At 38.6% G+C, this 24,727-nt stretch overlaps 1 protein-coding gene across 2 annotated transcripts; it reads left to right on the top strand.

Annotated features, from left to right (window-relative positions):
* The first annotated feature begins 11,316 nt into the window (after positions 1 to 11,316).
* Positions 11,317 to 24,502, top strand: LOC139130837 (uncharacterized). Of its 2 annotated transcripts, XR_011551993.1 has the most exons (8): positions 11,461 to 11,599; positions 14,112 to 14,144; positions 15,365 to 15,542; positions 17,512 to 17,680; positions 17,857 to 18,042; positions 18,545 to 22,141; positions 22,435 to 23,121; positions 23,177 to 24,502. XR_011551993.1 is itself a non-coding variant. In XM_070696634.1 (7 exons), exons 1-7 carry the CDS (start codon positions 11,575 to 11,577, stop codon positions 22,834 to 22,836), a joined length of 4,590 nt encoding a protein of 1,529 aa, XP_070552735.1. In that variant the 5' UTR covers positions 11,317 to 11,574; the 3' UTR covers positions 22,837 to 24,502. The 2 variants fall into 2 exon arrangements, 1 of the variants encoding a protein (XP_070552735.1); XM_070696634.1 differs by having other exon boundaries at positions 11,317 to 11,599; positions 22,435 to 24,502.
* The last annotated feature ends 225 nt before the right edge of the window (positions 24,503 to 24,727 follow it).

Below are 24,727 nucleotides of genomic sequence, written 5' to 3'. Positions count from 1 at the left end.
GCCAACTCTTTAAAACTTATTTATAACTCCAGCTTCTGGTGTCTCGATGTACTTTGTTTGACATTTTTTGGTACTGCTTGTAGTAAATTGTGTTTGACCTATACTAGGATTGTCAACATAAGTAGTTGTATCTTTAGTGGCTGGTTTTTGAAAGATCGTTTTTGTTGGGGAGTCTTGTTTTGTTTGGGTTGGTTAGGTTTATTTGTGTTTTTTTAAATAGTCCTATATTTGTGTAGGGCCTAAACGATTTTAGGTTATTATATGTCCTATAAAATAGGTGCCATTTGTAACTTTGTCTAGATGGGATTCAGATATTTCAATGTTTTCAGCGCTTATTTGGTTATTGTGGGATGTTCGTGTGACAACCTTGTGCATTTTCTTGGCTGATATAATCCAAGTCACGTGTGCTCATTTTGTGTTGTCACTTGTTTTATTGTTTCAGTTTGTCTGTTGCATTCACTGACACCAATCATTGGTACTATTTTCCTTTCTTTGTCTAGAAATTTTAGATTTTCTTGTCGTTTGACTGTGTCACAGTAATTTCTATCATCAAAAATTCTCCTTAATATGTTCACTCTGAGATCACTCATTGAACTGAAGCAAATTTTGTGTGTACCTATTTCCCACCTGGAATAATGAGATCGACCCGATTTTCATAGCTATGATAGCATATTCTTACTTTTGTCAACAAATATTTTGACAGACACACAATATTTTCGAGGAAACTTAAGGAATAAGTTGCATCTGTGTTGGCAAAAGAAAGTGATTTTTTTAATGTTCATGACAAAGGACATTTGCATATCTGACAGGTGGTCTGATTAGACCATCTCAATTGTTGATAACTTATCTTGAAAAGCGTAAAACCTTAGCACCTACAAATATCGGCTTCTTATTCAATTTACTCTTGAATCTTAAATATAATCAATAATTTTGGCATGTACTTCAATATATAATCCTGAAATGAAATTCTAGTTTCAAATTGTTCGGAAATTCATGAAAATGAATAATCCTTCAGCAAACAATGTCCGTGTGAACAGATCACGGAGATTTGCGGGTAACCTCAGTACAATGTGAGTTCTGTGTATTTTGCTGACGTCGTGTTAAGTTTTATGTACGGATTTATAGTTTTGCTACTCCCTAAAAGTGTACGAGCTTAAGATTTTGCTTGTTTGTGATCTCCTCTTTGCCTTTGTTTTATGATGACTCTTTGATTGTTTCACGCTCTCATTCCAGGAATGTAATCTTTGTTGTTGTCGATGATCTCTTGTACCTCTTGGCGCAAGCATTGTCTTGTCTGTTATGTCTGGAATTTATAGTGAGTTTAGAGGGATCTCTAATGACTTTGAAATTCTCACAGTTACAAATCTTTGTTTATATCTGAGTTTGTGTGCTGTTGTAAAACTGGTGCGTTTCTCTCTTTTCATTTCTTTTCTAGTAAAGTTGTTTGTAGTCCGTTGAATTTCCTGTTGCTGTTATCGGTGTTGGATGGCCATTGTAAACGTGTTCCGATTTGGCGGACTCATGGCCTGAAAACATTAAATTCAAGGGAGGTTTAGAAAGAGAGGATTTGAGCGATTATTCGTTTAGTTTACTATTTTGCTTTGACTTTTTGCTGTATGTTTTATTATTACGAGTGTTTGTACTTCTCTTGTTTGTGTTGCACGACTGTTATATTATCTATCTATCTATCTATCTATCTATCTAGATGTACCTGTCTATCTAGCTGTCTATCTATCTTTCGATCGATCTGAAAAGTTTATAGAGCGCTTAATATCTAAATTTAATGTTCGCAGAAGCCGTACGAGTGATGAGGAAAACGAAAATATCCTATGAAAGATCACCTTTTTAAAGTTTTTAATGTGTTGACATTTGGAGATGTTTTGATTTCCGACGGTAAAAATTTTCAAGGCCATTTATGTTATAAACAATGAGTACGTGATAACGAATACGTTGTAATTAAATTCCTGAGATATTGTAAAGAGAGTCCCTGGAGGGTCTTGTAAGTGATGACAAAAGTTTGAAAATAATATAGAGAGCCAGCGAAGTTGCTTAAGAAAGGGGGATTTTCAATTTTTTGTTTGTTTGTTTTGAGTGACAATTCTGGCGGCTGTGTTTTGGTCTGTAAACACTCTAACTGAGCATCGGACAAGCCCTGTAATACAGCGTTGCAATTTTCTATACCTTTGAAGACATTACAGCATGGACGAGAGTGGCTCGGAAATCCTAGGACAAGCTGATACGTCAGATTTACAGAAAAGGTTGGAAGGGAATGACCGATGTGTTGTTTGACTGTGGGGTCATTGCCAAAAAGTAACAACAGAGTTCCTTTTTCTTTTTTTCTTTTTTTGTTTATTGTTTGTTTTTTCTCTTTTTTTTGTTAGAGTTATGTAGTACTTTTTCTGCTTTGTTCTACTTTTTCTGCTTTGTTCGGTTGTAGTTTCCTGTCCATCGCAGTGTTTTGGCAAATGTCGGCATTTTTTGCAGAGTTTGCAAAGGAACCGCTCAATGGTATGCACTTACGGATGAAACCATCGCTCTCTGTTTCAACCTGTTAGACGAACTTTGACTTGTACTTGAAGTCTTTTACAACTGTACCCACTTCTGGGAAATATTTTAATGCTTGCTGTCTTTTCTCGACTTCACAATCAACTTCAAGGTGTTTTAGTTTGATTAAGATTCGATAAAGAGACGTTTGTTGATGTTGAAACTCTTACCTCTTTTTTTCCCATGGAGATAGTGACGTCTGTCTAGGTTCCTGTCCTTAGGCTGCGGGGAGCTAGTCGTCCACTTCGCAGAAACCCTATAAGGTCCATCATGAACTTGTACATGTCTTCGTTATTCAGTTGATTACCTGTGGTAATGGATAGTCATCCAATTGATAGTTGAACCTTTGCAGTCCAAATCAATGGTTACTCATTTCTGGGAACTGATACACAGGAAGATGAAACATACATTAAATAAGAAAGGCAAGTTAAACACTATGCATAAATAGTCCATGTTTTCTCGCTTATTTATCCTCAATTACTCTTTTAGTTCATGCAGCCAAGCAATTTTCTATCGTGCAGAAAATCAGGATAAAACCATTTGGTAATCATACAGCAGCTCTAATTGTTGCATCATGACTTTTTAAAAGTCGGACATTACGGTCTTTGCTTATCCAGAGTCGATGATCTCGTCATGGTTAACATCGAGTCATCAAGGTAACTGGTACCTTAGAAGAAAGAAAAAGCTAATCTATGAATGTTGAAAGCACCACGCGCAGTTACTTTCAATGGTAAAGCAAAGGTACCAGAGTATGACTTAGAAAGTGAACCCATACAGATAAGTTTGGTCTGGACACAACTTCGTTACGGCTGCTTTTGAAACACCGTCTGCGTACTGCCGTCGCAAGAAAGAAGTACACATATCGCGAATTTCCAGCGTGACGTAAATCAAACTGGAGCTCTTGTGACGTACAGGACCAAATCACAGACTCACGAATAGTCTCTACATTAATACCATAGATAAATTACTCATTTATCTCAATTATTTGATTGTGTTTGTTTTTACTTTTTGTCATAGTTAAACAGACATAAAAGAATCATTGAAAATATTTCAAAATGAAGCGTCAAGTATTGAATCGAATACAGTCCACTTTAAAAAAGACGATCAAACCACTCCGAAATAATCAACGTTAATCACATGCGAAACTGTACTTTGTTTCTTTGTCTGGACAAAATATGTTATTAGTAATCTAGATTAAACCTAGGGCAAACGCTGAATCAGTGGCCGCAATAACATCAACCCTTCCCATTTCTATTGAGGCAGTCTAAATTGCAAGTCATTATCTTTGGTGTATGGCCAGCAGGGTGAGGGCAGTGTTCAAGCAACCAGTGATTCGGCGTGCTACTGATAGAAATATAGACAGTATTATGATATATTTGTCGGTACTATTATCAAGATATAAATTCAAACTCATGATCAGTTTTTATGGTTTAAAGATTCTCTGTCACAACAGCAGTTAAATTATCATAAACAATTCACGACAAGTACTCTTTGCCGTGGATTGTTATCCTATCTTACTTCTTATAGTATCTTGAAAAGATGCGTCTAATTTTCTGAAAAGAGCATCGTCAATTATACAAATTAATATTTTCATCCTGTTACAAATTCTATGGATAGTCTTGTACTACGATTAGAAGAATCCTACAGTTATATAATGAACTCTATGCAATCAATTGAAATGTTCAATTTGTAGAATAGGATTACTAAACTCATTTTATGACACATATAACAAGAGTAGTATGAACTAAAACAATATACTCACGACTTCATGATTCACAGTACTCTATGGCAAACAATTCGCTGCTTTTCGGCGGATTTTTACATATTATATTCAAATATTTTCTGTGTATCTCGAAACAAACACGAGCGACGAAGTTACCGTGTTACCAGTAGAAGACAAGTTGTTGACTCGGTCATAACGTCGCAAGTGTTTTCCGAGCCAAATGAAGACAAACTATTGTTGATAGTATACTTATCACAGCGCAAGCAAAGAATTCAATTTTAGCAAAATAAATGGAGTTTTCTAGTTATAGGTCGATTCCGCGTTCAAACTTTCAAACTACTTACGCCGCTGACATTTCAATATTTTCGGGGTGTCGCGAACGAGAAACCGCACTCACAAGATACATACAGTCTTTAAATTCCCACCGCAAAGCTATGTACGATTCCAAAAGAAGCTTAGGAACAGAAATATACATCACACAAAGATACGCTTTCTTCAAGAACAAAATTCAACTAAATCTCTACTGTGCGCGCGGACACTGTAACCTTGTTCTCAATTGACCAGGGTCAACACTCGAAAATCGTAGTTGTAACGCCCGAGACTCAAAGCTGGTGTACACATACAATACCGTGACACTACCAGCTGCCAGTAGTTTCCGATGATTATTCGTGCGATTATTTTGGAATATATGAAATCAACGATCCGGTCAACAAATATATGAAGCATGACGTATGTTACTCGCTATGTTTTCATTGTCTGGGTTACTTTCGTCGTAGTTCATGAAAATAGCGATGCTACAACGACTTCGAAGGCTTTTCATGTGCCCCATCGCAGTGTCCTTTTTCTGTGGTGACAACGTCCAGGTACAGAAGTACACTCTGATGTCCAAAGTTTGGTCAGAAAATATTGACTTACCCGCGGCCTAAGTGTGATTTGAAAGTTTGAACGCGGAATCCCTGGATCTAGGCATACGAATACAACAATCCGCATTGTCAAGAAAACTAAAACACTACAAAAGAGGAATTATCTTCTTTGACTCTGATAGAGATGACCAAGTTTTACGACTTTAACTTGAAGGTTGATACCAGAGGTTCATCGCGAGAGAAACATACATGTAGTTCGCCATGTTGTTTGTTGACATTGACGAACATGTCAAGATCTATATGCACAAAAGATCCGGTACAACAAAATAAACATAAAAATGACATAAAAGCGGGTAGTGATTACATAGAACGAATAGAGCCTATACCTGTGTTGTTTATTTGGAGAGAACACACTTGGCTTGTGTATATGACAATACTTCAGTTATATTACCTGTAATAAAAGTAGCATTCACTAGAAATGAAAAATGTACTAACCGTCACTTTTGATTCTGTGTGATTAATCTTTGATATTTGCCGCTTTCACTGATACTAATTCATTCCATTTTTAGTAATTACAGTTAACACGCGGCCTCAAAAGTGTGTTAGACTGAGCTACTGGTGGCAGTACACATTCAGTGATCTCACTCTCAACTCTGTTCACACAATGCGAATTATAATTACAAAAGTATTGCATACTACCGTCACAGTGGTTTGATAATAGGGTAAAAGGATAGTGAATATATTTTAAAGTGTCTGTAATCTCTTGCAACCAATATTGTTACCAACATACTTTCTGCTGCTGAATCCCTTTGACAGTTGCTTTGTAAGTTATACTCATTTTATCGTTGAAACACAAACATACATACATACATAGATACATACACAGATACATACATACACACACATACATACATACATACACACATACACACATACATACATACATACATACATACATACATACATACATACATACATACATACATACATACATACATACATACATACATACAGTCATACAGTCACACAAACACACACACGTACACACAGGTCGTGCTTTGTACTGTAAATAAAAAGGCATTGATAACTTTCGTCTTAATCACTCGATATTACCTCAAGCAGAAAGTTGATCATATGTCACAAGATACTTGAACTAATGACAGTCTATGGGCCGAAATAGGTATGCAGGAGGAATCACCAGACTTTACACGCAGATCATACAGCAACAAAGGCGCGAAAAGTTGCGGTGCCAAACAACTCTCGAGTTGTAAATCACTGGTGCTTGAACTCTGTCAATGCTACATTACACCACCTACGTCCAGCTATGAATCAGGACGACACGACCTACATTCACTTGTTGAAATAACTATACCAATAGTCTCACTTCCCTGAGAATATTCGTATTTTTTTCCTGGTCCAAATTATTAAAGTAAGGCGCTTTCAATAAAATTCTTTGTTTGCTGTCTGCGTGCTGGTAGGTTTTCAGAGAAAATTAAGAAAACAAACACGATGTTAACACTGTTACAAACAAAAATATCATTTTTCCTAAAGAAAAAAAATATAAAATGAGCTTATCTTAATACACTTGTGCTTTTTGTCTGTGTTTATTTTTTCCTTGGCTGGCTGGTAGGTTTTCAGAAATCCTACGAGGGCAAACAAAGAACTGTCTTTAAATGGCCTAACCACAGAGTAATATCAGACAGAGTGGCAACAGCTATTGTTTAAGGCGTGAAGCGGTTACGTAAGCAATCCATGTTTGCCTCGCCTCACGAAGCTCTTGGCTCTCTTTTCCGAAGAGTGCCGACCATGCACCCTTCGGTAATTTTCGGATTTTCACCAATTGTTAAGCGAAAGTATGTTCGACAAAGCTTGTGTTGTTGTTGTCGTGTGGTGCTGATCGGAATTGATGTGCTAGCGAAAACGGGAGTGTTTTGAGCTTCAGGAAAGTGGGTTTTACCGTTTTAAAAATTCCTCTAATATTTTTATGAATGTATAATGAGTGTGTTTGAACCAAATTTGAAAGTCTTTTATCGATACTGTCTGGTTTTACTCAATGGTTTACGGTCAGTCATACCGTCTTTTACACGTGCGCCAAGAAAGGACATGTTTATGAAACTGCTGGCGTGTTATGTTTTGATTGGCGTGAAGCAGTGTTTCTGGCCTGAGAGCTCACAAAGTAACTATGGTTGCTACGCGACTGGCAGTACGATGCCATCTCGTCGTATGTTTCGCATAATCTCGTGTAATTATCAACCACAAACCAAGCCTCCAAAAAGTTTAACACTTTTTAAGCTCATTTTAGTATGAAAAGCCAATAGTCTACCGAGACGACCATGGAACAAAAGGCATGCAAGTGTTGCCACTCTGTTTATGTTACTCTGTGGCCTAACACAGAAGGCGCACTTTAAGTATGCTCTATAGTTGCACACCTTTAGCTGTATGGTTATTATTATAATGTTCAGTACACACGCATACGACATAAATTATTGTTCCATAGATATCTATTAACCTGTTCTATAAAAGACAGTGGTTTTGGTAATATTGATTGGGTAGTACTCAGATGACTTTGAACACCGAAAAATAGGCCATATTTGTCCTCATGTTTATGTGCTATCTTCTGTACTATTTTTGGAAATTGTACTTCCTAATTTTCTTTCATTTCTGTCGACTAAGTACAATCTAGATGTTAAAGAAAGGTCACACATTTTGTAAATCAGGTCGGCAACACGCATTGACAAACATATGTCCCGTCGGCCAAATGTGCTTCCTCACAACAAACTCAAAAAACAGGCGCCTACGCCACTATAAAGAAATGTTTGCTTTCAAACCGAAAAAACTGATAGAACACGGGGCTAACTTTTTCATGGAGATCCGCAGATGTCACCGCAGCTCAGTCAGCATGGAAGTTGTTGAGGAAAAGAGGACAAAATTCCATCATTTACTGAAAGCGAATGCAGAGGATTATACCCGAATGGCGTAGTCTGCGTTGATCATGGTTACCTGTAGGACGAAAACAATTACGAGACGGCACTGTGCGCTCACCCCTGCCATACGAAGAGGGTGGTTCTGGCAGCATGAGCTAGGGAGCTATTATGTATACCCCAATCGTGCAGATTGGGAAATAAACTTGCTACAAAGTTATGCATGTACCAGCCTGAGGTTTATTTATTCTCAGTTTTCTCAGTTTCTGAAGTTAAGAAATAGTTTAAAATATTTGTTCTGTAATGACATTTGATCATCATGAAATAGGCCTAATTTAAACTTACAAGAGCATCCCATCACATTTCGAGCTTCTTCTCTTTTGGGGGCGTACAAATGTAAAGGCACTAGGCCGGGGTTACCAGGTCACCGCCACGGGACTACTTATGCGTGAAGTATTCAGTGACTATTGAATCGGTAAAGCCGAGAGGTCAGCTTGACGCGGGAATTAACAAAGGAGATCAAGCCAATATTTGTGAGGGGGCAACCATCTGACAGTTACGGTATACGATCTGGAACCCAAATAGGCAAAAAGTTTCTTTTACGGACCAACCTAATAGGCGTCGCTAGGGAATTTTCTAAGTTCTGATACAAACAGTTTTGACAGTCCTACAACCTCTTGAGCACTGACATATACTTGTCCCAAAATGTACAAATACGTCATAAAATGTCTCCTTCCTATATGGCAATACATTTAACACTGGTTGTACGAGGTCTATATAAGACAGAGTGAACATGTACACCAGCATCTCACTATGAAAATACTTATGTTTCTGAATTCTGTTCTTAAAGTGCTACGTATCCGATTTATTTGCATTAGTATTTTAAACGTAAAACAAACATTGTGATGGCATACTTGCAGACATAGACATTTGTAACCATTTTTGGTAGCAAAGAACAGAAAAAAGCACCGTAAAGGAATAACCAAAGTATGCGACATCCTTGAATTTTGAATTTACACAGAATGCCCATTGACAAAATATTGAGTTTGTTATTAACACAGTGTGCATCAATATTGAAGTCTATTCATAGTTTTTAAACGTCTCCAGTTATCGGATGTTTTTATATGGTGCCCTCAACGTTCATCATTGAAATTTACGAGTGCAACTGCCAGTAAGCCGTCCCTTCACGTTTTTCAGTTGTTAGGTAAGTTTTATATTGAAGCCAGGGAAGACAAACAGACCATTACTCCATTATTTCTATGTGTACAAATAAATTATTTTGACTTTTTTCGAGAATTTCTTGTCGCGTCCTAACATAGTTGCTGATAAATTTTTCGAAACCGCAACCGCCTACTAGCTTGGTATCGCAAATAAGGCCATCAATGTACTATGTCTATGGTAGTTATTCGAAGTTATTTAACAAGGAGTCAAAGACGCGACCTAATAAGAAAAAAATAATCCTGCCAGTGTTTCTTAGGAGAAATGGAGTTAGCATATATACAAGCTAGTTCTCGGTAAGAACGTGGTTGAAATAACCTTAGCCAATGAAGAAGCTGTTGGTCAGCCTGTGAAGAATAATAATGCCGTTACCATTAAGCTTTGGGATTTTGATCTCTCTCTCTCTCTCTCTCTCTCTCTCTCTCTCTCTCTCTCTCTCTCTCTCTCTCTCTCTCTCTCTGACCATCACGTGAATGTTACAAATTAGATATACCTCTTCACAGATTTGTTCGTCGTTTTGTAAAGGCAGACCATAGACAAGGAGCTCCTTGTCTGTGGGCAGACAGAACGATGACTTTTAAATCACATCTTGAGCATACCTCCAAAGGTCAAGAGGATAAATCTCATATCTCGAGAATAAGTCGCCATACCTTACATGGAAATATGTGTCGCCTTACTGCTAAACTCTAACACTGAATAAAGTGAAAGTGGATAGTGTTTCCAAGACTCTCAGTAGCAAATACATTTGCGTTCATAATATTTCCTATTTTCACCATCAATGTCTTTTTTGCCTTATATTGAATTAAAGGACCGCTGAATTTCCTTGCATGCAGTAGGCTATTATATCTTCAAGCGTTGTTTTACTTGAAACTATTGGAATGAACTCTGTATGAAGCTTCACTGAAAGAATAAACATACACTATATAAAGGAGGTTACTGAGTACTTCGAAATCTCTAATCCTGATTCAGTACAACAGCAGATACTGTGGTACACAAAACAGCATGAAAAAACGGACAAAAGCGGCAGAAAACACAGTACTAGAGGTGCGCAAGATTTCTCATATGAATGACAAATAAAATTATTTAAAGAAGTAGCAGCAAATTTTTGTGATAGTTTAATAGTCTTTCAATGTAATTTCTAAGTATACTTCACAAAACGTGTTACATAAATAAATCACTTTCAGCTTTAAGCTTGTCAACACAGCCAGACCATACACGGCCAGTACAAGTCACTGTCGACATCTTGCTGAAGGGCTGGACTAATCAACTGTTGACGATAACAAACCAAATGCTATATATTTCAAGGCAGTGGTCCCTTTGAACGATTATCATTTTTCTGAAAATATGACTTGTCCTGGGGTGTGTTCTACTTTGATAGGGAGTGCAACATAAATCATCATGTCGTTGACAAAATAAAAAGACAGTAAAAACATTATCAAAAGTAATGCACTTTCATTTTTCGGCCATTGGCACTTAATAAACTAACTATGACACTTGTACCTACAACCACACGGCTCAATCCCTGTAGTTAGTGAATCAATACCTAACAGGCGATCTTGCCTAAGATGTCTTTAAGTGTTTGTAAATTTGTATAACTTTGATAAAATTTAATTTATAGGGATAAATTACAACACTATAAAAATAAAAGGTTGACATTTGACAAAGCTTGGGCAAGCTCTAAGCAGTGTACAGTAAAAGCACACAGTAAATGTACCCATTCATTATAGCATTCAGGTCATTTGAGACCGACAGGTGGTGCAGGAGAGTTCCAAATACCTGTAGGAAGGGATGTACTAGAATTATTTTTTGTCTGTCGAGGATCTAAAAAAAAGAGGAATCTTTTCACAATGCCGCAGGCCTCTTCTCCCTTCAGATATGTTTGTGAACAGCGCATAACAGCAGCTCAGTTCTCGGCGGTAAACTATGTCGGTTTATTCCATGACGCTGACCCGTATTTCGCCTTTGTTTACGACCTAAGCAACGACCTCACTGACGTAAACAAATGTTTCATTTGACCTTTACTGCCACGACAAGAGCAAGCCTCCCCCTTTTTATGCATTTTTTTCAGAATAAGCTGTGATCCTTGATTAATTCTCCCATTTGAATAATGTGAGTCTCGCAAAAAATATCATTTCCCTTTCTTTAGATACGAAGCACTCCATGGCAACGACCCTTAACCTCAAATTATATGGTAAACAGGCATCTATATAAGTGACGGCCTTGTGTCGCTGTAATACAAAACGAAAGAGAAGCCGGGAGGAATAGTGTCTTTTCATTCAGTACAAACTGTGCTGCGAGTGCAAACATGGCGACTGGTACTGCCTTGCAAGGTTGGTAGATATATTGACACGATTACTGCTTTTTCAATTGAAATGTTGATAACCACGCTAATGATTATAATCGGGGGCGATAAACAGTGCACAAAGACGGTGTTTTTTACACATTTAGACAGACTCGACGCTTGTTCGCAGGATTATATGTGTTTCACCAAGATAATAAGACGTCGACTATCATGCCATTCGTTGACCCGTCATGATATTTTGTAGAGAGGTGGTGACCTTGACTTGTTCCTGTTTTGGAGTTCTCGCTGACGTTGCATACAAACTTGATATTATCAGGCGTTCTGTGGTAACGTATCGGCTGTAATGAAAGCGTAAAATAATCTTGCAGTAGTGAAATACATATAGGCTTAAGCGATCGCCAATGAGGAACGGTACGGTAGAGCCACACACCGCGAAATAAAATTATGTTTTGGTGATTATTGTTTTGCTCAAAATAAATGTTAGGGTTTTTTGTTGTTTTGCTTCTTGATTTGTTTTTCGCTCAATTGCTGTTGGTAATATCAAACAAAATGTCGGGCATCCAGTTACTTGCAAAATCCATTGAAAAATCCAGGAGAAAGGGAGTCAGCATCAGTACAAGCTAGTTCTCGGTAAGAACGTGGTTGAAATAACCTTTAGTCGATGAAGAAGCTATTGGTCAGCCTGTGAAAAATAATAATGCCGTTACATTAAGCTTTGCCATTTTGATCTCTCTCTCTCTCTCTCTCTCTCTCTCTCTCTCTCTCTCTCTCTCTCTCTCTCTCTCTCTCTCTCTCTCTCTCTGGTGTAGATAGTTTTCCATTTTCAAAAAATCTTTTAAGTCTGGGGTGAAACAGTGAAAGATTCACTCTTTCAAGCAGGGAAATTTGGATAATTTTAAAAGAAAATTATCACATAACACGTAGGATATATCAAATGATCAAGTTGCATCATGAAATGTTTATTTTATTCAAATAGGAAATCATGATATATCAAGGTGTTTGTTTTCGTCTCCAAAAATGCTTTAAATAAAGAATGAGTAAAGGCGGGCCTATGCAGGATAATTAACCTTTTTGATTATTTTAAGGTGTGAGCCAATTAAACTAGGGCCACTGTCATCTGAAACACGTAAACTCCGTTCAAGGTTCCCCGTCGACAATGCTGACAGGGTTTCATTGAACCGTTTTTCTGCATGCCTTCAATTGTCCCAATACCGCAAATTGTTGCATGCGAACGTCTCTGACCTCGAACAAACAAGAGCTGAATAGCCACTGAGACGGCAAGGCGGTTGACGCAGAAGTGTACGTGATAAAATGTCCTTTGAATATACCGTAGAACCACATTTCAAAAGGGGGTGTCACATTTTTCCAACGTTTACAATGTTGTTGGAGTGTCGCTTAATCTATTACAGAAAATTACGTGTCAATGTTCCGATAGTAACGTAATAGCTTAAAATGGTTCGGAAACGATGCTCAATGTGGCACTCTGAGATCTCGTCCCGAAGGACAGTGCAAACATATTAACTACTGTCACTTCACAGTGGTGCGTTTCGAAACTTTACTCAGTAGTTAGTGCAATTTCTACACAGATAACAATAATTATAAATCCTCATCTAATTACAGAAAACAATGTACCTGATGAGGTCAGACTTCTTCAACTATAGTGTAAATAAACCGCGTAATTTTCTTGAACAGCGCAAATTCAACGCTGCTTCTGTCATTTTAACGGACCTTCGAAATATAAGCCGGCCTGTCACCATGATATGACTTTATTAAATTCAAGCCATGGTAGTGTATTATAAAATCAGATTCAGAGGAAGTGGCTATCATCAACGATGAGTGACTGATGACTCAACAGACGTTTCTGCAACTGAGAATAAATTGTGTAAATGTGTTGATGGTCAGAGTCTGATCGTGTTACCATTATTCTCACAATCGTCCTGGTAACTCTTTGCTTTACTTGTACCATAAAAGAAAGAACACGATTGAAACTAATTTGGGATAATTGGATGGTGAAGTTATGTCTATTTTATCTACAAATGTAAGCTCATCTGCTTTTCTTCTTATATTACACACTTATTCTTATAAGTGATTTGCGATACTGTAACATTCAGCTATATGGCACCTTATACTTTTTGAGAAATATGCAAAATATAAAACTCTAATTATCCCAAATTAGTTGCAATCGTGTTAAAGTGTAAAATTAAGATATTTATTTCTATTGTCTTAATCTGTTGAAGAAAATAGCCAAGTTCTTCACTGATATCAATTAAAAAATCAATCTGAAAAACATTGAATTCAAATTTTAATTTTTACATATTTGCAGAAGGGCCAATTGCTTTCACAAAGACACTGAGGTTTTACAGTATTCCCACTTCTTTGATCGATGTCTTTTTCTCAAACATTTCGCATACTTAACACAAACACTATGGAAACACGACAAATTATACCTCGTTTTTATGGACGCATTAATGGCTGACTGTTCAATTTTCCTTTAAAATCTGAACTTCATTTTTCATCTTTTTTTTTTTAACTTTCGACAGCTGCACCAAGAAGTATTAAGACTCGCGTAAAAGGTAAGTGTGATTTTAGTTTTCGGCATGGGAGTTTCTTTTTCGTGCATTTAACTTAGCATACGTGCAAGCGATCTCTCGAAGACAGGCGTGATTCTGACTCGTCAGATCAAATCATATAACTTTAATCATCTTCTCGATCATTTTCGTGCTTTATTATACCGAACCGGTAAAGGTGTCGTTTTGCTTTGTCATGTCATGAGATGCAATGAGACACTCTCCCTTCCTCCAGTTACATTGTGTATTTAAGGTGATACAGGTTTACAAACTGAAGGTTTTAATTTTTAGTTCAAACTTCCCTCAAAGAAACATTATCTTCTACAACCAAGGCATGAAAATCAGCGAATCCCCTGGAAATTCTATTATATAAAAACACATTATCTAAAATTTACAGATTTACCGATATTTGACATTTTAAATGGCCGATATCTTTTGTGCTAAGTCTATCGGAATAAAACTTATATTTTCTGATTCACCAAAAAAATAAGACTACAGTTTTAGTCACTTCATAGGCTTCAGGCCCAGGCGGCATACTAGAAAAGTATTCTGTAAACTTGAGTGCTTGAACCTGCTGTGCATTCTAGCATAAGGGTGTTCACATATGTCCGAGCATTGTGAACATCCGGGAATTAAAAGTCCATCAGCATTTCTCTGTACCACCATTATCACATCAACCATATGTTGTCTCAAACACTTCTTACATGTAAAACAACAAACTTTATATCCAACTTTTATATTATCACGGAATACCAGTTTATTGTACTGTTTTGGGTTTATTTTCTATAAGCCTGCATTGAATATTCATTTATGACCTTGAAACTTTTTGTCGGCATTGTTATTTTCGAATTGTCCAGAATCGGTACGTTTGTCCAGTCTATGTTGGCGGTGGTTTGGTGTTCACGAATAGCCCAAAATTTTGAGCTACATTATTTACCATATTCAAGTGTTCAGCTTGGATTTTATTTAGCCTCGTACATTCACAGTTTTCCATGTTGAGGAGTAAAGCCTTATAGGCTTACATTACATTTACGTGTCACAAACTTTCCTATAAAAACTATAATAATTCTTTAATATAAAAACTATTCAATAAATACAAATGGGAGTGTGACACTGCAATAATTACTGATTGTCTGACAGATGGTTCCGTCGATAAGAAAAGTTTGATATGAATTAAAGTCCGTAGTGTAAAGGTTATTTCACTGTAGTCTTTCCTCGACATTCAGATGTCACGAGTGACCCTGTCAGCGGTAGCTACCGGAGTGTTGAGACTGACGGAAAAACTTTCGAACTCCGTGTTGATGTCGACAAACCCAGGAAGTATTCTCCAGTTCTGAATGTCATCAGCGGGGAGTTAATACAACATAGTAACGTCAAAGTTCATTTCCAGTCATCAAAACTCACGTAAGTGCTGGGGGTTTTTTTGGGTTTTTTTGTTTATTTTTTTAGTAAGCAACAACTTTCTATCGAATTCGCACTTGCTTGATGACGCGACAGAATAATGTTCGATGGAAGCATTGACATATTATTGACTTTTTGTTTACTTTCAGCATTAAACATCTATAAATAGATAGTTGACAGTGAAAGTATCGAGAATAGTTTAAACATGAACCGTGCGGAGTCCCACTTCTATCGTTTAAACAATCTCCTTCCAGGGTCTATGACAACCTGGCAAGGAACACCTCCCACTCGCCAGTGAGCGTAGTGAATGGTACAGGGTAATTAACGCCACCAATTTTATCACCACTCATGTTCCCAAGTAGAATTCCGTTTACGCCATTGAGTGGATAACAAAAGCGAGGGATAATAAAGTTAGAACTTAGCTTCTTGCTCTGAGATATATATAGATGTCATTCGTCCAGAACTCCGAGACCAACAAAAAGTGATCCAAAAGCAGTTACAGAAGCCCATTAACCCAGTAGGCGTGACTGCAAGGGATAAGTACCTTAGTTTTCAACACTTACAGCTTAGCCATGGACATCTGACCGTAAAACCTATCAAAATTTACGACAGGAACGGCAGGCCCACGATACTTGGCAATTGATAGGAACAGGTAGTTGCGCACATCTTTTGTCGTGTGAAGGGTTCATTTTTCCATCAATGTTTTTAGTCCCCGCGGTCGAGTCCGGTCAATGAATGCTTTGTTCATGTCCGTCTGCGTCTAATCTGCCTCCACCCATCCTCAGATATACCTCTATACGCAATATCTTTCAACGTTGGTTTCAACATAGTTTCTTTACTGTCTATGGTTTCAAGGCAAAACCCTAAACGTCACGCATAATTATGCACGTCGATTTGTTTTGCAACATGATTTAATATCAAAAGGCGGACATTTTGCCTCATTTTTCACGTCTAGGGCCTATAGACATGCCTAAATGGATATTTGTTTAAAGTTGGTAGAGGGACATATCCCCCTATGCTGCCTGTACACATGAATGTCGAGATGTGTCGTGATTCAATCAGGTATGGCCACCATGCGGCAATTTTCTTTCAATAGTTTCATGTCTAGAGCTGCAACTCAGACAAGCCTGCATGGCCTGATTTCTTTCCAAGTTGATGAAAGGACCTAATCATATGTCATACTATAATGGTAGTCATATAGGATCACGCAGCAAAACTAATTGACGTGCATATGCCAACTTTGAACCCAGATTGCTGAGTTCAAAAATTGTCTTTAAACGAAAGGATCTGGCTATAAGACATTGAACACTGAAACTCTGATTACAAATGGCTTCCGGCAACCACGTTTGATAATACCACAAATTGTGAGCATAATTAGACTGGACTACAGCTTGGTGTGTACATGAGTAGCAAATTGTCTGCAATTCGGCTTCTTTGTGCGACCATAAATAATCATTCACTTTCCACCACTTCATTGTAATGCATTGAGCCATATGCTGCAGACACCAAAATCTAATCACTCCTAGCCGGTTTCTAAAATGTTCAACGTTCAATTTCGATCCCATTTCCTATTGAACCAAAAGACGCACTTTTGTCCAAGTACGACTCAAGTATCTCCAGATTAATACTTTTCGTCCATATCACAGTATAGCCCTAGGAAACGCGAAGGTGTCGGGTAGATATGTATTACTTATGTTGACATATGATTTACATATGTTCATAATGAGCGCAGGCTCCAGGAGCCCCTGTATCCAAATCAAAATGTTCCGTCAAATCACGGAATTTGGTAACGTATATCTTCTCCTTGTAGTTGTAATTGTTTGGTTGATTTATACAGACTTTCTCAGTCAAAAGCTCCCATCAGTTTGTATTTCGAGAGATGTTATTATTTAGGTGACGTTGATTCATGCATGTAAATATATGATGTATACGAGACTAAATATCATTATGCAACCAATTGTTTTCTTTTCAGGAAGGAGTATGACAATCTATTCCAGGGCTATGGTATCGCTATCGCAGAGGACGGCAAGAAGGTACCAACACAATTGTCTGTCAAGACACACAAGGAAGACGGTGTCTGGAAGGCAGAAATCATATTGCCCCAGCTTGATATTAGTTATGAGTGCATTAAATATAGCCAGGTAAATATTCTTCGTCTTACGTATTGTAATCAAGATTCAGTCAGACGCCTCATATTAAAATAAATGTTGACGTACATGGAAGCCTTAATGACCCAAACAATCCTAAACCTGCACTTACTTATGATATTCCAACATGGACATTAAATACAGCTGTTTCGTACGGGATTTTTTTCCAGTATTTCAGGCATGTTGAAGTAGATATAGACTACAGTGGGAGTGACCAGTTGCTTTTACCAACATACAATACGTCGAGCCACCCTGAAAGGGCCTTGGACCTCGAAGATGATCGTGAAATCACAGTATTCAGTGCCCTTGATGATGCTGGCATCAAAATCACCGTTGACGACGCTAACTGTAATAGGGTTAGTGAAAACGCAAATTATTGTACACAAACAAACATTCCGAAAAAAGTTACACTCTTAAAAATTTGCCTTATGCTTTCCATTCGATACATTGTTCTCTTTTATAACAATATAAACTGAGAGATCACCTTGCTATTTACTTACTTTTGTTCAAATACAGCGATCAGTAATCATGAATTTCTTCTCTTACATATAAATTACTGTAGAGGCTAAAAGGATCAATGCCCATCATAATTAATTTGCACGAATTCTGCAAACAGTTCATGATGGTGTTCCTAATGTTAGGGTTTTCAGTTGATCCTTTTAACAATGCCAGAAAAATCAAGTCTTGAATGCAATACAAATGTTTCCTCTAATGGTGCATAAGCTCTCTTCGTCCATTTCACATCGCAACCGGGTTGTCAGTTTGAGATAACAAGAGTCATCGCTAACACGGGGCACAAAATCTATCTTGTTTCTTTCATTTGCAAATAAAAACTTTTGAACATCGTTATCCTTCTAGGTTCATGACCAAGACCCATCTACGGCGTGGACTCTGGCTGAACTTTATGAAGCTATGGAGACACACCATGACAAGGACCCCTCCAAGTGGAACATCTGGATTCTGCTGGCTCCTCATTACAGGGATCCTCGCACAGCAGGGTTAATGTTCGATCGCAAGAACCGTAAAGGGTTTGCTCTTTTCACAGGTCACAAGTGGTTTCATGGTATGACCATCCCGGAAAGTCGTGATAAGATCAAGAATAAAATCAAGGCTACTGCTCTGAGAAAATTCATCCATACTTTTGTGCACGAGATGGGCCATACATTCAACTTGCAGCATTCCTGGGACAAGGGTAACCCAGATTCCCTATCTTTCATGAACAACGACTATCGATATAACTGGAGAAATGGAGAGGGTTCCTACTTCAAGAATTTCACCTTTTCCTTCGACGAGGAGGAGATTCTGTTCCTTCGCCATGGCCGGTCAAACTGGGTGCAGCCTGGAGTGTCACCATTTCTGAAGGATCTGCCACCAAGCAGCTTGCCAGCAGATGCTGATGACGATGACCACTTCTCGAAGAGACTGCAGTTCACCATTAAATCGAGTAAGGTGTCTTACACGCAAATGGAAGTGGTTAGACTTGAACTGAAACTGAAGAATAATCATACAAAGACAATCTATGTCGAAAGTAAGTTGGATCCTTCTGAGAACTGGGTTAAAATATACATAAGAGACCCAAACGGTACTGTAATGGAGGTTGATTCTTTCGCAAGTGGATCGATCGCTGGTTACATCAAACCGCTTTATCCAACTGGTTCAACAGACGGGACAGACAGAGTAAGTGAAGTTGTGCCTTTAGTTTATGGGAAGGATGGATTCTATTTCAAGCATCCAGGGGATTATCGCATCAAAGCTGTCTACACTTTTGGTAATTACAATGTTGTCACCAAACCAGTGAAAATTACAATTCACAAATATTCTGGTGATGACAGCCTGCTCGATAGATTCTTCACCGACGAAGTAGGGGAGTACATAGCATTGGGTGGTTCAAGTGCACGAAGATTTGAGGCAACAAAACGTTTCATTAAGACACTCGCAACTTCCGATGGAAGTAAAGAATGGGCCGGAGAGATTGCAGCAATTTGTGGCCAAAATATTGCTTATTCCTCCAGGAAAGTGATGCCAACACAGACAAAAACCATCACTGTCGAGACGGAGGATCCAGCATTGCTTGCAGATGAAGTCCTTGAATCAACACAGGAAGCAATTGATCACCTGCACAACAGAGGAAAGCCTGCTGGCAACATTCTGTATCGGCGTCTGGCCTTTCTTCGAGCCGAGAGTAAACTGAGAAAAGGCCAACACAGTAGAGCAGACGAGGAGGTCAGTCGCATGATCGAAGACCTAAAATCTCGAAATGTTAAAGAGTATGTCATTAAGGAAATTGAAATGGAATGGAAGATAAGACGTGGTGACATCAGTACCCTTCCGTCTGGCAGAGACGCACAGAGCAGGGAAACATGGAGGCACATCAAACCCACACCTAAGGAGCTTCAACAATGGGTTAAGGAAATTATGCAATGGATGGGTGGAGATACAGATAGTGAAGATGATGATGACGAAGATGAGAGTGGCCTTGGACATATTACAGAATTTTCGGCATTTGACGACCAGCATCTCCTCGCATCTGATGAAGTCATTGAGCAAATATTCAGCAAGGCTGACGAATCCCAAGATATTGTTGAAACACTAGAATTTATCCATTCTCTACAGCTCAGCAGTCGATACAATCATACCCTGATCAAGTACGCATTTAAGATATTCCTTACTCATCATGTTCTAGCTCGAAGCAATGGGCTCAAAGTGCCAGAATTCATTGATGAACCATCTGGGATGGATACATCTGCCCATGCCTTGGCTCCACCAATAGGTCAACCTGAAGAACACTGGATGAATTATTGGAGACACGACGCAGACTTCGTCGACCATCATCGCCACTGGCACGAAACATATAGGGCGCATGGTCTTCCAGGTACAGACGCCTACCACCTAGATCGACAGGGAGAGTTGTTTGCATACATGCACAAGCAGATGCTGGCCAGGTACGATGCAGATAGAGAAGCATGGGGGTTAGAACCTGTTGAACCGTGGAGATTCGATGAGGTCGATGAGCTTGGTAGTGATGCTGGTGAAGAATTTCACAACCATCCACAACATCGCGGGGTACGACCACGTCCAGCAGGAGTGAGATGGCCAAGATCTGAGGTGGCCAGGTTTACACGCTGGAGAGCAAACATTCGCAGAGCCTTTCGACAGGGAATCTTAAGATCCACCAATAATGCAAATGTTTTCCCCATTCGGCTAGAAGAGAATAATGACCTGGAAAATCCTGCACAGAGTTCAGCAAACTGGGTCGGTCACATTGTGGAGGCTACATCACGAACTTTCGAAGATGTGTATGGAAGCATTCACAACATGGGTCATGTGGTATTTGGTAGACTGGGCCAGAAAGGCAGAAACAGAACTTATATGTCAACACCTGACCATGCTGTAAGAGATCACATTTTCTTCAGGTGGCATAAGTTCGTAGATAATCTCATAGAAGAGTACCATGGCAGTAGAAGAACAGATATTGCAGTTGACGCTCCAGACGTAGGAATAGCTGAAAGTGACATCTTGATAAGTACATCGGAGAAGGTTCCAGAGGGCTTTTCTAAGTGGTCCGGAAGTGATTGGGAGAAGAAAGATTTCCCAGGCGAAACAGTTAATACTGTGTTAGAGTTACCTCAGCGACAGTTTGAATTCGGCAAGCTAGACCATGAGCAGTTCTACTATCACATTCGCATCAAACGGTTCGGACTGCCGGGAAAGGAACTGCGATTAACAATACGCATATTCATTTGTCCTGCCAAACATCAGAACGATTACCGGCGCTGGATAGAAATGGATAAATTCAGGTACATTTTAGCGGCAAATGAAACACATGATGTCATCACCAGACGAGACAAGCATTCTTCAGTAATTCGCAGAGACCCACGTGACGCAGCAGTTCAGGACGACCTTGAAATTCCCCTTGCACGTACTGTGAGCGGTTTCTGTGAATGTGGTTGGCCATATAACATGTTACTTCCACGGGGTACCCGACAGGGTGAGCCATACCGCCTTGCAGTGTTCATATCTGACAATTCGATCGATTCTCTCCGGATCCGATCATCATGTGGAAGTCTGAGTTACTGTGGAGCACGTGACAGTAGTTATCCAGACCGCCGCCAAATGGGGTATCCCTTTGCGACGCCTCCTACGATAAATGGTGAGGATACAACGATTACTGATGCTGCTAAGCAACTAAACAACTTTGCTATAACTTCCTTCATGATAAGAAACACAGATCATCGGTTTGGTGAGGAACAGAAGCCAATTGCACCACCATATCCGATCCCGCAAAGCCAAGACTATGTGGTCGGATGGCGATCACATAGACAATTGAAACTCAGTGGAAGTGAGGGTTATCGCCAGAGTAAATGGACCGGGCGATTCCGAGTTCTGATTGATGGTAATTCGTTCCTGGCGACCAATGTATTTGGTGACAAGGGTTACGTCAAAATACAATTGCAGGTAAGTTAAATGGCTTATACATAATACTTCTCCATCTTCCAACTTGTGCATCTATGTTCATGTAGAAAATTCTCCGTCTAAAATTTGTTAATAACAACGACTTCCTTGTCTCTTGAAGACAAGAGCATTCAAGGTAACAATATCTTCATGCTTGTTTCATATTGACACTCGGTTTCATCGTTGAAAATAGTGACACTGAATGAGCACATCGTCATACACAATCTTAGTGTATAGTGAAATGATTTCGTTAAATGGAAACTTAACGATCGTCATATCGTTTTACATCCCAACAGGGTCGAGGATCTGGTCATGGCGAATATCAAGTCACCAAGATCACCCTGGCAAAACGAAAAGATCGCTCTTTGAACGTAAAAGGTGATTTCCATGAAGTCACTTTCAATGGTGGGGAGACTTCGGCACACGTTCCAGAAGTCGGCTTACAGAGTGATCCAATTGAGATGATGTTGGTTCCGGGCACTGACTACTTCTTGACATTCACTTTAGAAGCGCCCTCCGTATATCTCGTTGGCAAAGGTGAGACATGCACCTGGCGAATGTCCAATCCCGTGGGAAGAGCGACACGTGAAATGGACTGGGACCTGGATGATGTAAACGACCACATTTCAGACATGCGACGTAACATTTATGTCCTTGATAAAATACTCATCGCTGGAAGTGAAACAGTAATGATTTGACATTTGAAAGATTAAACGAGCAAACAGCATTACTAGTGAGAATATGCAGCAGAAAAAGAGGACTAATAAGAAATTGTAACATACAGAATCGTTTAGAGCATGCATCCCAACTTATCATACATAGCCAAAACAAGAGAGAAAGTACCCGAGCAAATAACTCGATCATCATCCAAATGTGATTGATTCAAAGATTGTTAAATTTATTAAAGATCGAAACACTAAAAAATATTCCACAGGAACACATTCTATGACTTTCATTAGCTTCGTATCAATGCCTTGTCCTAAGTTTTAGAAATTGGCTTTATAGTACTCATGAAGTCCTTCCAATCCTCTCATGTAGATATAGTTCCTAGTGATCCTACCATCTTATTTTATCGTTCCAAGATGGTTACGGAAAATCAAACTTTATTATCACTAAATGACATGTTATGATAGTGCGTATGTGAAGTTAATGTGACTTTACTTTGTTATTTTTATACCTGCTCTATTTGAGGTAGTATGTGCCTTGAAAGTAAAAGACTTAAAATGTTGCTAAAACTTTCCACACTGCAATGAAACTTTCAACCTTTGTCTCACCAGTTCGAGAATAAAAGTCAGAGCCCACCTTGCAAAGTTTGGGGCAAGAGAAACAAATTGGCTGACATTTATATGGATATTTGATATCAAAATGGGTGCGACCCATGTGTTAACTCTAGGGAGAAGAATTAAATTTCCGATTTTTAAAGAGCTAAGACTGTCAAAATTTTTCTTCATCCATGGACTTTAAAATACACCCCACAAGCGGTAGATCAGAAAAGAATGTAAAATGTAAGAGTCCGAATAACTCCTTGAGGCTCATTCTACCTTAACTATTGCTTTTAAAGAAACGAGTCAGTGTCATGGTAACTATAACAACACTCAGATAAGCCTGAAAGATGAGTTAAAGCAGTACAGTGTATGCATTCTCATTTTTTATCAATGAAAAGACATAAACTTCCTTGTATTTACTATTTTATTTAGCAAGTTGTAACTTTATAAGCTTTTTTCAAACATCAGGAAAGCCCTGTACTTTATTTAGCAAACTGTGCCTCTTAAGTAGCTGCTGAATGAAATTGTCGAAAGAGGCAGTGGTTTTGGTCCGATGTTGGTTTATATTATTCCCTATTACATTTTTTGAACTATCCTAGAACATATAAGAGGTTGGCAGACGAATCTTAACAACTTCCTGAAAATTACCTTCTGCAGCCGTGGAGATATGCAGTTTATTTGTTTGTCATATTTGCAGAAGTGGCAGCCAAAGAACTGCTAGCAATATTGTAGAAAGAAGACACACTTGTCATCAACACTTTATAAAAATTCAAACCGGCTTCTCTGTCTCCTTCGGTTTCGATTACATTTTATCACTTTTCGATACAAATGAACTTTGTCACGTACGGATTGGGTTGAACTATACTATGTAGCTCAGATTTAGTTTCCGAAAAGATATTATAGAAATCAATCAAGACAAAACCCATCAGTTCTAAATTCTATTAACCACGGTGTCATGGTTCACGTATACTAATACATATACACAAAGAATAAGGAATTGTTCATGTACTCATCCTTACTTCAAAAATTTATATCTTTCTCATACTAGCATTGCCTGTAACAGGTAAATCATCAATTAATAAAAATTACTTAATCATTATGTTTTGTGTGTTAGGCCTTTCTTATTCAAGCTGATTCATTCTTCCTTGGCCTGCCATTGCAATTAACAAAACTGTGCACATCTCTTGGACTTTGTAAGCAGAAGAAGACTAAAGATATGCAGGATTACGTTACACGGGTATGCTTGATAGCCACACTCGGAAACGTCTAGTTTAATAATGGGGAAAGGGAAAAATGAATGACAGTCGCCACTACGGTTCAATGC

This window comes from Ptychodera flava, chromosome 4 (assembly GCF_041260155.1).
Source record: "Ptychodera flava strain L36383 chromosome 4, AS_Pfla_20210202, whole genome shotgun sequence".
NCBI lineage: Eukaryota > Metazoa > Hemichordata > Enteropneusta > Ptychoderidae > Ptychodera > Ptychodera flava.
The sequence above is the reverse complement of the archived record's forward strand: the minus strand, read 5'-3'. Positions and strand labels throughout refer to the sequence as shown.